The 12,668-nt window shown below is 52.9% G+C and overlaps 1 protein-coding gene and 1 long non-coding RNA gene across 3 annotated transcripts in view; one reads left to right on the top strand and one right to left on the bottom strand.

Moving 5' to 3' along the window:
- The window catches only part of LOC306651998 (myosin-7), a 51,542-nt gene that overhangs the window by 26,087 nt on the left and 12,787 nt on the right, over positions 1 to 12,668 (bottom strand). The window contains exons 25-39 of one of the 2 annotated variants that reach the window (XM_079125056.1): positions 11,544 to 11,634; positions 10,448 to 10,837; positions 10,089 to 10,215; positions 9,792 to 9,910; positions 8,899 to 9,095; positions 8,176 to 8,359; positions 7,825 to 7,990; positions 7,564 to 7,688; positions 6,693 to 7,001; positions 6,250 to 6,453; positions 6,010 to 6,135; positions 5,627 to 5,902; positions 4,400 to 4,495; positions 4,143 to 4,277; positions 3,483 to 3,618 (exon numbers count right to left, since the gene is read on the bottom strand). In XM_079125056.1, coding sequence (XP_078981182.1) covers positions 3,601 to 3,618; positions 4,143 to 4,277; positions 4,400 to 4,495; positions 5,627 to 5,902; positions 6,010 to 6,135; positions 6,250 to 6,453; positions 6,693 to 7,001; positions 7,564 to 7,688; positions 7,825 to 7,990; positions 8,176 to 8,359; positions 8,899 to 9,095; positions 9,792 to 9,910; positions 10,089 to 10,215; positions 10,448 to 10,837; positions 11,544 to 11,634 — 2,563 coding nt within the window. In that variant the 3' untranslated portion in view covers positions 3,483 to 3,600. Of the gene's footprint in view, positions 1 to 3,482; positions 3,619 to 4,142; positions 4,278 to 4,399; positions 4,496 to 5,626; positions 5,903 to 6,009; positions 6,136 to 6,249; positions 6,454 to 6,692; positions 7,002 to 7,563; positions 7,689 to 7,824; positions 7,991 to 8,175; positions 8,360 to 8,898; positions 9,096 to 9,791; positions 9,911 to 10,088; positions 10,216 to 10,447; positions 10,838 to 11,543; positions 11,635 to 12,668 lie in introns of those variants that run through there. The other variant, XM_079125055.1, reaches the window with a different exon arrangement.
- Positions 9,102 to 10,008, top strand: LOC306652048. Its single transcript, XR_013761291.1, has 3 exons — positions 9,102 to 9,350; positions 9,460 to 9,602; positions 9,990 to 10,008. It is a non-coding gene; the product is annotated as an uncharacterized lncRNA (long non-coding RNA).

The following is a 12,668-nucleotide window of genomic DNA, read 5'->3' as shown; positions in this document are numbered from 1 at the left end:
CACCCCTTTCCTGGTGCTGCTGACACAGTGGCTGTCATCCGGCCCCCTCATACAGTGAAAAGGTCTCTCCCACACAGCTTCAGGTAGACTTGCACAGAGACTCACAGTCTAGTACCGTCACCGGCAGACTTGACCAGCCATAAGTCCATGCCGTTTTCAGCAACACACAGGCAGATTTTTTACTTACCCACTTAAGCTTGCAGCTTTCCCTTCCTGCTTTTATGCACATCAGTGCACACATTTGCACACCAACGTTTGCACACATAGGTTTTACTGTTCCACTGCCACCCTTCATTCCTGGTGGAGAGGCAGAGGTGTTAATCCTGGGGCCTGAGGGAGGACGGGTGAGGGTGGGGGGCTGCTCCCCTCTGCCTCTCTGGGCTGCCAGAGGGTGCAGGTGCTGCTGAGGATGGCTGGGGCGCCTAGCAGTCCTGGGGATTTACACCAGCTGGGCCCCGGGCTCTGCATTCCAGGGGTGTGGGCCTCTGCAGACTGCCCTCTGCCCAGGTAGAACTCTGGTGTCCCCTCCCAACACTTCTGGGGCTCATACTCACATGCCCTGCTTCATGATGTCCTCAAGTGCCCGGGTCTTCAAGGCACCACTTCCCATCCTCCAGGGCTGCCACCTCTCAGAGGCTGTAGGTATTGGGTCTTCAACAGGCCATGACTGGTATGACTTGGTGGACATTGTGTTCAGGAAACAAAGCCAGACTCCCCTGCGCTGGCTTTCCCCTACACCCTCACACCCAGGAACAGTCTCCCAGCTTCTCCCTCCCACGCCATCTACTGTCACCTCTCAATATAGCTCTAGGGTGTGGAGGTGGGTAGGACAGACAGGGGTCAGCTTCTCTGAGTAGAAGCACTCTCCATTAAAGATGTGGCTTCCCCCAAAGGTCATCAACCCCCTAGGACACTTCACTGACCCATTATGGGGATCAAGAACACACATCTCTCACTAGGGAATTTGTACCCTTGAAGGAACCTGAGTTGATCCCAAATCCCCATCTCCTGCAGGTACATATGCCAAGTTGTTACTCCCAGGGGATGCAGGCCACCTGTCCCCAGCTCTAGGTCACTCAAGGTGCCAGTATGCAAACTGGGGGTTAGCCCATGACCCAGTGCGTCACTGCCTGCTTCCCATGTCCCTGGGGACATGATAAGGGGCTGAGAACACCAGGTCAGGTTGGGTCAGGTCCAGGTGACAAAGACCAGGCTCTGTCCTCAGGGAACCCAGGGCACCAAGCATGCCAAACTTGGTATAGGTGGTGATGGGAGGGGTAAGGGTGGGCAAGTGGTTTCTGCTTCTCCTATGGAAGGAGGAAGAAGGCAGGAGTTAACTTAGCTCTGGGCTCTGCCCCCCTGTACAGTCCTGGTTTGCCCTCCTCTTCCTTTGCTAGGCCCCCTCCTCTTCCCTGGCTCTCACATACTCTTCTCCATCTTCGTTCAGCTGCTTCCCAAACCAGCTCCGCATTCTGCTGGGAGTCCTGGAGTGTGCAGGCGCAGGAGGGAGACTCCAGTCCAGGTGAGGAAGACCAGGAGACAGGGTTGATTTCCTTGGCCCAGGTGGCCCCTTTTCTGTCTGGCTCCCTGTGTCTGCTGTCTGTCTGTCCCTGCGTCTGACCTTTCTTTCCCTCTGCCTGGTTTCCCAACTCAAAGTCAGCTCTGGCCTCTGCTTCTCCTTGGGACCATGTCTCTGGCTATCCTGGGGTCTGACATGAGACTTTGCTTGTCTTTTAAGCTCTTGGAGCTCTCAGCCTGTCTCTGCTGCCACATCTTGTTCTGGATTCTTCATCTACCTCTCTCCTGCTTCCCCTCCTCCTTGGTTTTCCTGACTCTTGCATCTGAGGGTGATCCAGGGTTCTTCCTTTCACCCAGTTTTCCTTCCTGCTCTTTGAGCTTCTTTGTGTGAGGCTCTCTCTTTTCCTCCTCTCCCTTATCCCTTCTCAACATCCTCCTTTCCGCAGGGACTCAGACTGGAGTTTGCTGTCTGCACCAGCCTGGCTGCCCTAGTAGCATCTAACTCTTGCTCTCTTAGGTTCTGGTTCTTAAATTCCCTGAACTTTTCCATGCATTTCCATCTTCACATGTGTCTTCCTTTTTCTCTGCTCATCTCTTCATTACTCTCCAAGTCTGTTCCTAGGAAGAGGAGAAGTGAGGAAGGAGCCAAGAGGAAGCTGGGAGGAACTGGGCTCCTTCTAAGACTTCTTGTCTGGTATCTTTCTTTTTTCTGTTTTCTCTGCTTGTGCTATCTCTGGGTTCTCCCTTCCTCTCTCCACAGTACCTCCTCAGGTCTTTCCTCTTTCCTTCCCTGTTCCCTTTAAATGCCCTCCCTTCACCTGCTATTCTCAATACTGCTACCCCCTCCTCCCTGGCATAGTGCCCTTGCTCTGACTGCTTCACTCAGTGCTGAGCCCAGGGAGGGCCGTGGAGCAGGACCTGGTTGTGCATGGGGTATGTGTGCACAGGGGTGGGGGCGAGGGGAAATTCAGTCCAGGGCTGACCAGGTTCCCAGAGGAGCTAGCTATGTGACCCATTATCTCTCAGGCCCCTAGTCCCAGGCCTACCCTAAGCAGCTTAGCTGTGGCAGCAACTCCAAGGGGGCAGGGCTTGCTTGCTTGGAGGAGGCCTTGCTCCTTCCTCCACCTCCCAACCCTCCAGGGACCGGTACCTCCCCTCATCCCTGAGGTCTTTCCTAATTGGTCTTCCCCAGTCTTTCCTCTACTCCTTCCTCTGCCTACCTCCCCTGAGATAGCTTGCCATACATGGACCAAAGAGCCCCATCTTCCAACAACTGCTTAAGGGGGAGGATTTAAGAATGGAAGTTATAGTAGGGATATAAGAGAGAAGAAAGGGGTACCTGGAAGAAAGGGGCTGAGCCCTGGGATGAGAGAAAAGAAAGACAGGTGGACTGAGGGTGCTTTTCTCCTGGCTGTGGTAGGGAGAGGCCTGGGCCCCTTGGGGGGCTGGTGTTGGAAGGGCATGTGGACTACAGCCATGATGCTGTGTTCTCTGAGACATGCCAGGGGCTGCAGTGTAGAGGGCCATTACTGCAACAGCCTGAGTGGCCCACACCTCTGTGGACCCATGGACACTGGTCAGTTCCTTCACACTAAATCTCCTCCCCATGGCCCAGATTCAGGTGTAACCAGTGCAGAATGGTGTTGACTGGGGCTGAAATCTAGGACTTCGTGTGTCCTAGGCAACATTTATGTATTTCCCTAAATTCCCTTTCACTCAGAGGGATGCTAGACCAAGGCGAGGGCTAGAAGGACAGGTGTCACCTCTCAGTTGATTTGGCTGGGTGGGGGATCCATGGGGGAATTCATGGGCCAGTTCTGCTCCTGGGAGGGTTCAGAGCCTCACAGACTCCCTGGGGAGGCCTCCTAGCCTGACTTTTGAAACTACCCTTCCTCCTCTAGAACTCCTCTACCCCTACCCCAGCCCATGGCTGTCAGGCAGTGAAGAACAGTATAGAGGCAGGCTTTCAACTTCAATGAAAATTGCTTTATTCTGCATTCTTCCAAGGGGTTGTTATGAAAGGTGCTGGGTCTCAGACTTCATTGGCACCCTCAGGGCTGGATAGATCAAGATGTGGCAAAGCTACTCCTCATTCAAGCCCTTTTGAAAGAAAACAAAGTTCAAATTAGCTCTGGAGAGGCAACCATGTGGGCAGATGGTACAGAAAACAGGTGAAAACAGGGCATGGATGGAAACCCTGGGGTGGAGCAGACGTGTTTTCACTATCAGTGGGAGGGGGTGTTCTGGAGGTAGAGCTCTGGGGTGGGCCAAAAGGAAGCTGCCGGGTGAGGACAAGATGGTACCCTGATGCTTGTCAGAAGCCACTCATCTGGGAGGGAAGTAGAAGCTAGCAGTTGAGGGGAAATTGAGATATACCTGGTGTATGTAAATTGGAGTCTTGTAGGGTTGATGACCACCCTAGGACTGGGATTTACAGATCATTGAAAGTTAGAATAGGAGAAATCACAGGGAACTCAATTATCTTGGCCTCTGGGGCTTTGTCGTTCAATAAGGAAATGAATGATAAGGAGGCAGCTTTGGTGTGTGGGTGCTCTATTTGAGGCTGACAGAGCAGGTGCACCTGCTGTTGGGGGCGACAAGTGCAGCTCAGGGGCGGGACCCACCTTGGCACCGATGTCACGGCTCTTGGCCCGAAGCTTGTTGACCTGGGACTCAGCGATGTCAGCCCGCTCCTCTGCCTCATCCAGCTCGTGCTGCACCTTGCGGAACTTGGACAGGTTGGTGTTGGCCTGCTCCTCCTGTGGGAAGAGGGAGGATGTGAGGATGAAGTGAGATGGGGCCTTGGCTCTCAGCCTCCAGCTTAGGGGGCCAGCTCCCCTTGATTCCTCCTCCAGGCCTTAACCCCAACAGAGTCACTCACCGCCTCCTCGGCCTGGCGCTTGTAGGCCTTGACCTTCAGCTGCAGCTTGTCCACCAGGTCCTGCAGCCTCAGCAGGTTCTTCCTGTCCTCCTCAGTCTGCGGGGGAGGGGTAGGCAGGAGTGAAGTTGGTACAGTCATTAGGTACAGCTTCTCTTGTCTTCTTTATCCTGAATGTAATATTCTGAACCAATTCTATTCTCTGACCCTCACTAAATGCTTGAATTCTCCCTATAATTTCTTATCCAAAAGTGTGACTATTTCTGGGCATGGTGGTACATGCCTGTAATCCCAGTAGCTCAGGAAGCTGAGGCAGGAGCATCTCGAGTTCAAAGCCAGCCTCAGCAATTTGTCTAGGGCCTAAGCAACTCAGTGAGACCTTGTCTCTGAATAAAATATAAAAAGGACTGGGGATGTGGCTCAGTGGTTAAATGTCCCTGGGTTCAACTCCCAGTACAAAAAAAAAAAAAAAAAAAAAAAAAGGAAAGAAAGAAAGAAAGAAAGAATGAAAAAATAAGAAAAAAAAAATGTGAATGTTTTCAATGATGTGTACCAGGAAGGAATACAAGGAACAGATGGGATTCCTGAAATTATGCCCCAAATTGTGTGTGTGTGTGTGTGTACTCTTCTATGGAGCAGGCTCATGAGGGTGTGGACCTCATGGAAGATAAATTCCCTGGCTCTGGAACTTGGTATGTGTTGGGATGACTTTGGGGCTATGACTGTGATAGAATTTCCTGGGCTGCAATGGAGTGACAAGGACTTGACCTAGGTTAAGGACAAAGTGTACTTATAGGGATGGTGACATGCTGGATTAGAACAGAAATTCTAATTGAGAGTTTGACTCTAGAAAACACTATGGATATCTAGAGGGTACTGTCCTGAGTAACTAAAGTTTTGAGATTTGTTTGAAAGGCTTTTTGGTGTGGCTTTGGTGTCTTTTGGGGTGAGCAAGCCTACACATTTGCTTTTGGGGGGCTGTGCTAGGTGAGCCCTGTCTAGAGGTCTGGGTGTATCCCTAAGGTGTGGGCTGCGGGAGCATGTTGAGGTGGTGACTGATCTGGGCCTGGTGACGCCCTGGTGAGGCAGGGCTAGGCAAAGTGAGATAGGGCTGCCAGGGGCTGCACTCCAATCCCAGAAAAGGTAAGAGCAAACACTTCATTCCCTTGGGTGCTTGTCACTGTGGCTTAGTGCAAGGGCTAGAGCCACCGCCCTGCCCTGGGAGCACACCTGGTAGGTGAGCTCCTTGATGCGCCGCTCACTCTTCCTCATGCCCTTCACCGACTCTGCATTGCGCTTCTGCTCTGCCTCCAGCTCATTCTCCAGCTCCCGCACCCGGGCCTCCAGCTTCTGCAGCTGCTTCTTGCCACCCTTGAGGGCAATCTGCTCGGCCTCATCCAGCCGGTGCTGCAGGTCCTTGATGGTCTGCTCCATGTTCTTCTTCATGCGCTCCAGGTGGGCACTTGTATCCTGCTCCTTCTTCAGTTCCTCTGCCATCATGGCGGCCTGAGCCCAGGAGAGTGGGAGCACATGGTCTAGTCAAGTCCTTCACACCTCATGGCCGAGCCCAGGGGGACATGGGCCTGAAGTGAGTGAACAGGGTGGGGACTCACATCTGTGATGGCCTTCTTGGCCTTCTCCTCGGCATTCCTGCACTCCTGGACTGCTTCCTCCACTTCAGTCTGAAGCTGGGACAGATCTGCGTCCATCTTCTTCTTCTGATTGATGAGGCTGGTGTTCTGTGGTAGGTGGTGGGCAGAGCAGGAAAGGCATTGAGCATCCCTGTGTGACTCCTTACCAGCTGAGACCTGCAGCCCCTGCTCCCTCCAGGAATGCACAGGGGCACTGCCCACCTGGGAGTGCAGCAGCTGCACCCGCTCACTGGTCTCAATCAACTCCTGCTCAGCCAGCTTCCGTGACCGCTCAGTCTGCTCCACCACAGCCCGCAGCTCCTCCAGCTCAGCCTGCAGCAGGTTGTTGCGCCTCTCCACGATGGCGATGTTCTCCTTCAGGTCATCATTGGCACGGACTGCGTCATCCAGCTGGATCTGGGTGTCCTGAGGGTCAGGAGAATGAGCATGAGATAGAGAGCTGGCCTCAGGGTCTTTGCAAGGCCCTTGCATGGAGCTGGATGTGGGTAGAGAGCCCATTGCAGTAGCTCAGGAGGGACCTGATGGAGGTGTCTGCAAGGACCTTGGGGCCGGAGGGATCTTGTGCCACCACTTAACCAGGACACATGGAATCCATTTCCCTTTCTGGGTTAGGGGACCTCCTGTTTCCAAGAGTCTTTGTGTACCTTCAGCAAGCTCTGGAGGCTCTTGACTTGCTTCTGGGCCTCAGCAGCCATGCGGTTGGCATGGCTGAGCTGGATCTCCATCTCATTGAGGTCACCCTCCATCTTCTTCTTCACCCGCAGGGCCTCATTGCGGCTGCGTGTCTCTGCATCCAGAGAGGTCTGCAGCGAGTCCACCACCCTCAGGTGGTTGCGCTTGGCCTGCTCCATCTCCTCGTCCTTCTCTGCCAGTTTCCGCTCAATCTCTGCCTTGATCTGGTTGAACTCCAGCTGGGCACGAAGGATCTTGCCCTCCTCATGTTCCAGGGAGGCCTGAGAGGAGGGTGGGGAGAGGTGTCTGAGGTGGACAGTCAGGACCCAGGGTGGGGTGAGGGCTTCTGTTCACAAATCATGGATACAGAAAGGGTTCAAGAGTGATGTAAGTGGCTCAGTCAGAGAAGCAGAAAGAGGAGGGGGAAAAAGAGAATGTACAAGGCAAATGAAAATAAGCCTAAGAAAAGGTGATTTGGGCCCTCACAGTGGAGAGCCAGCTAGGAAGACAAAGAGGAAAATGAAGAAAGAGGTGTTGCCAAGGAAACAGAGGCAATCAGGCACAGAGTATAAAAAACACAGAGGCAGGCAGAGGAGGAAGGGGAGGTGAGTGGAAACGGGAACTCATCTAAGATACAATAGGTGAAATGTTTGCATGGAGTTCAGTGGCCCCACATGCATTCTTTCCCCAAATATTTGTCGAGTGACTGCTATGTTCCAGGCACTGACCTGATGTCTGCAGATGGATCAGTGCACAAAACGGACCCAGGGGAGATGAGAGCAGGAACTGCAGCCATAAGCTTGGCCTCTGCCACCCCTCCCCTGCCCTACACTGAGCACCCACCTCAGCCTCCTCCAGGGCTGACTGCAGCTCCATCTTCTCAGCCTCTAGCTGCTTTCGGACCTTCTCCAGCTCATGGATGCTCTTTCCACTAGAACCCAGCTGCTCAGTCAGGTCAGAGATCTCCTCTGTGTGAAGGACATGTGACTCAGTTGGTGACTGCCGTGGTCCAAAAGGGGCAGGAGGTATGTCTCTTTGCTTGGGGTCCCTGGGCAGTCCCCCACAGGGACATTGCACCTGTGGGCTGCCTTGGGGCTAGCTCACCCTGCAGGTTCTTGTTCTCCCTCTTAAAGGTCTCCAGGTGCTCCAGAGACTCCTCATAGGCATTCTTGAGCTTGAAGAGCTCCGTGCTGAGGGAGCGTGCCTCCTTCTGCGAAGACTCCAGCTCCGACTGTGACTCCTCATACTTCTGCTTCCACTCGGCCAGGATCTGCGGGGGACGAGGCTCACTGTGCAGCCTCCACATCCAGTCCCATGTCCAGGGCTGCTCCAGGCCCCTGGCCCAGGCTCAGCCTTCCTCCCCTGCCTCCAGGGAGGTGGCTCTGGCCTTGCACTGGCACCATCCCTCTGGGCCCCCATCCCTGCACACTGGCTGTGGCCCCGCCCATGGCTCACCTTGTCAAAGTTCCTCTGCTTTTTGTCCAGAGCAGCGGCGGCAGCGTTAGAGCGCTCCACGTCCACCATCAGGTCCTCGATCTCGTTCTGTAGCCGGTGCTTGGTCTTCTCCAGTGAAGAGCACTTGGCATTGACGGCCTCCACAGCCTCCTCAGCATCCTGTAGCCTCTGGGCCAGCTTCTTCCTGCCCAGGAAAGGGTGGGAGAGGGTCGGGAAGATTGAAGGTGTAGATTTGGACAAGTGGACATGAGCCTTTCAGAAGACAACCTTGAAAACTCAGAAGTAGTGTTCAGAGAAGCCTAAAGACAGGCCCCAGGAACCAAGAACTGGACAGGCAGAGGACCTTGGTGGCATGTGTGAAGACCTGCAGCACCCAGGAGGTATATGGGGTGGCGTCCCTCTGACCCTGGACCAGCCTCTTGCCTGTGATGTGGAGAAGGTGTGGGCTTCTGCAGACCCTCACCTCCCCCACCACAGTGCCCTGCCCCGTGGGAGCACTCAGCCCTCAGACAAACCTTTTGTTCGTCTTATATTCGGATGAGAAACATAACGCGAGCAAAAAGCTTCCCCGAGAGGAGCAGGAGGTGGGGCCGGGGCAGGGTCCTCCTCTACTGTTAAACACTAGCTACGCATCCCCTGTGTGGAAGCTACTAAGGAGAGGACTGGGCAGAAAGTTCTGACCTCGAAGGGGCCTCAGTCAAAAGCCGGCTGACTGGGACTCACTTGGCTTCCTCCAGCTCCTCCGTCCGCTGGATGGCATCTGTCTCATACTTGGTCCTCCACTGGGCCACTTCTGAGTTGGCCTTGGACAGGACACGCTGCAGCTCAGCCTTGGCCTCCGTCTCCTCCTCATACTGCTCCCGCAGCAGGTCACAGTCATGCCGGGCTGACTGCAGTGCATGGGCCAGGGCGTTCTTGGCCTGGGGAGAGGTGGACACCAGAAGGGGGAGGTCAGCTTTACGCATGAGGCAACCCCAGCCCTTGCCCATTTCCTCACCCCAATCTCAACTTGCTCCCTTGGCTTCTCCAGTGGATTTGGCACATTTTGCTGAGTACTAATAACAATAAGTGCCAGCCCAGCACAGCAGCCATCATCATTACTGCCATTCACAGGGGGAAGAGTGGCTCAGAGAGGTCAGGAGGTTTCCCCAAGATCACCAGGCTATAAGAGGCAGGTTAGTATTGAGCCATGGACTTTCTTTAAACTCAAGTTCTTTCCCTTTTTTCATAAACTCAGCAAAGTGCCAAGAATAGTCCAGTTTAGTGTCTTTCTTCCGTTTTCAGATTGTCCTGCTAATCCCGGGATCCACTGATGAAGTCTCTGCATCCCATACCTGTGCCCAGCCAAGACCATAACCTGCCTCCCTAGTTCATTTTCTTGCCACCTTCTCATACCCTGTCTTCCCCCTGGGGGCGCCAGCAGAGAGGTAGAGGCCCTGACCTGGGGAATAGAGTTAGAAGTCATGTGGTAGGGTTTGGGTTATTATTTCTTTTTGAGATTCTCAGACACTAGTGGATAGACAGCAATCCTCATTCTTGGGAAAGGAAGGGATGCAGATGCAGGGCCAGTTGGTGTGCCCCTTGCTTGGGCCTGGTTGCTGGAGTCCAGGTCTCACCTTAACCTCCTCCTCCAGCTGCCTCTTGAGGTCCTCCAGTTGCTGGGTGTAGGTAAGCTTGCCTCTGGTCAGCTGGGAGATTAGTGCCTCCTTCTCATCCAACTGCCGGGACAGCTCACCTGGGTTGGCATCAAGGCACTTTCAACTCTTGAAGGTCAGCCATTCCTCTCTCCCCACCACCCCTCCCTTAAACCTTAGATCCCATTTTCTGGAGAGACACTGCATGTGCATGTGAGGGGTGTGTGCACCTGAGCCTGCCGTGGCTCAGGACGCCAAGAGACTGGGATCCAGGCTTACCATTCTCCGTCTGCAGCTTGGCCCGCTGGCTGGTAAGGTCATTGACAGAACGCTGGGTCTCCTCAGCCTTGCTTCGATGCTCATTCATCTGGTCTTCCAGGGTCCTGCACATCTTCTCCAGGTTAGCCTGAGTGAGGGATAAATTATGTGTGGATATTGGGGGTGGGGGCTGAAAGGAGTGAAGGGGTGCAATTAAAGGAGAAAGAAAGAAGGAACATGTGGAAGGGAGGATGGGATTAGAGAACCACGTAGAGGAAGGGGAGTGGGAAAAGGAGCCATCAAGGAAGAAAGAAGAAAAGGGAACAAAGTGGTGGTACCTTGAGGTAACTGGAGGAGGGGAGCGGTGGAGCTGGGCTCACCTTGGCCTTGATGATCTGCTCCATGTTGGAGGTGACATCGTCTAGCTCCAGCTTGAACTCGCTCTTTTCCTTCTCCAGCTTCTGCTTCACCCGCTGCAGGTTGTCTATCTGCTCACCCAGCTCGGCCACGCTGTCAGCGTGCTTCTTGCGTAGGGCCGCAGCTGTGGCCTCGTGCTGCAGAGTGGCCTCCTCCAGGTCCCTCCTCATCTTCTGGAACTCAGCCTCTCGCTTCTTGTTCATCTCGATCTGCACAGATGTGGCCCCGCCGGCCTCCTCCAGCCGCTCACTGATCTCCTCCAGCTCTCGGGACAGGTCTGAGCGCAGCTTCTCCACTTTGGCCCTGGCAGTGCGCTCGGCCTCCAGCTCCTCCTCCAGCTCCTCTATGCGTGCCTGTGCCCAGATGTGAAGGGCTCAGACCTGCTGCCTGGACACCTCCATTGGGCCCTCACCCCAAGGCTCTAAGGCTCCTAGCCTGCTGGAAACATCAAGTGAGTTCAGTTCTACCAGAGAGGTGGGCATGAAAGCATTTGGGGAAGGTGGTTTGAACAGCAGAGTTAGCCTTCCTTTAGGTGGATGCAATACATTCTGTTTATGGAAAGGAAAGCAGTTGAAGCTTGATCTTGAAGGACAAAGAGGCCTGGGATATTTACATCAGTTAAAAAAAAGATAAAAATTTAAAAGCAATATCTGTCTGATTAGACAACTGTAGACCTAATTCAATGTCTGCTGTTGAGAACCTCAGAGCTCACTGTCAGGGTTGAAAGGCTAACAGGGTAAGGCTAACAGGTAATGGGGAAAGGCATGGCGACCCAGAGGTCTGGAGTTGTCTTCCCATGGCCACCCAGCTAAAGCCGAGCTGAGACAGCAAACCAGGATTTCTACCCTCCAGACCTGAACCTTTTCAGAGTTTCTTCTCATGTTTTCCTTGGATCACACAGTCCCTGTAGGGGACACTGTGATAGCTTTGTGTCTCCTTTCATGAACACATAGTAAGCTCCTGTAATGCTAGGGGATGGGATATCCTGTAGGAGGGGAGCAGGGAGGCTGAGAACCAACTAGGGACTACAGTGTCCAACCTGGGCTTCCCAGACCTCACCTGAAGCTCTTTGAGCTTCTTCTGCAGCTGGCTGCCCAGGGCCTGCTCATCTTCAATCCTGGCATTGAGTGCATTCAGCTCAAAGTCCTTCCTGTAGGGAAAGACGGAATATAAGGTAAGGGAGGCTATCTGTGCTCTCTGGGGGCACACAATAGCAATTGGAGATTACCATAAAACATGATTTAATCAGAAAAACAGTGTTCAGGGGTATGGAAGATCCTTGAAGCTGTAACGCCTGCTATAGTATTGAAGTCCAACAATGATGTTGTGGGAAGAGCCTGGTAAACTGAGCTCTGTAGGTCTTTCCTCTCTTTTTTTCTTTTTTCTTTTTTTTCCCCCAACTATAAAATGAGGGGGGTTGGACTAGCTTATTTCAAATGTCTCTTTTAGTTTGATGGTCTTTAGTTTGTCACTGTTACTTTGGGCAACTCGTTAACCTTTCTGAGTCTCAGTTTTGTCTTTGGTAAAGTAGGACTAAAGGTATTTTTAAAAAGCTGGGGAAAGTGAGGCAGGAGGATCGCTAGTTCAAAGCCAACCTCAGCAACTTAGCAAAGCAACACAAGCAACTCAGTGAGACCCTGTCTCTAAATAAAATATAAAAAGGACTGTGAATGTGGCTCAGTGGTTAAGTGCCCCTGAGTTCAATTCCCAGTAACCAACCCCCAAAAAGTGACTGAGGAACCAGTGGGATCCTAGATTCATCATTCATTCATTCAGTAAATTCTGCACCTCGGAAAGTGGGAAGGGCAAACACAAGCCAAGGCACCATAAGATCATCAGATATCAAAATATGTTCTGCAAGTCACCATGCACCAAGTCTAGAAGATGGGTGCATGTTCTTTGGAAGAATTTGTAACAATTGGGACCACAAGTTATTAAAAAAATATGAACTGGTCCCTCCACTTCTTGGGCATGCGGGCAGACCCAATTTTTTTCTCTGAAAAACCCAAAGGGACTTTCCTAAGAGATTTTTGTGTGGCAGGTTCCTCCATTTCAAGCAACTGGTCTCCAATAGTGTCATGTACAAAGAGACCAAGCATTTATTTTCATCCCTACTGAGGGCCCCTCAGGAAGAAAGGGCTTGAAGGATTCAGTGAAACTATTTGCCAGGGAGGACAACAAGAT

This window comes from Sciurus vulgaris (assembly GCF_902686455.1).
Source record: "Sciurus vulgaris genome assembly, chromosome: 2".
In the NCBI taxonomy this organism is placed as follows: domain Eukaryota; kingdom Metazoa; phylum Chordata; class Mammalia; order Rodentia; family Sciuridae; genus Sciurus; species Sciurus vulgaris.
The sequence above is the reverse complement of the archived record's forward strand: the minus strand, read 5'-3'. Positions and strand labels throughout refer to the sequence as shown.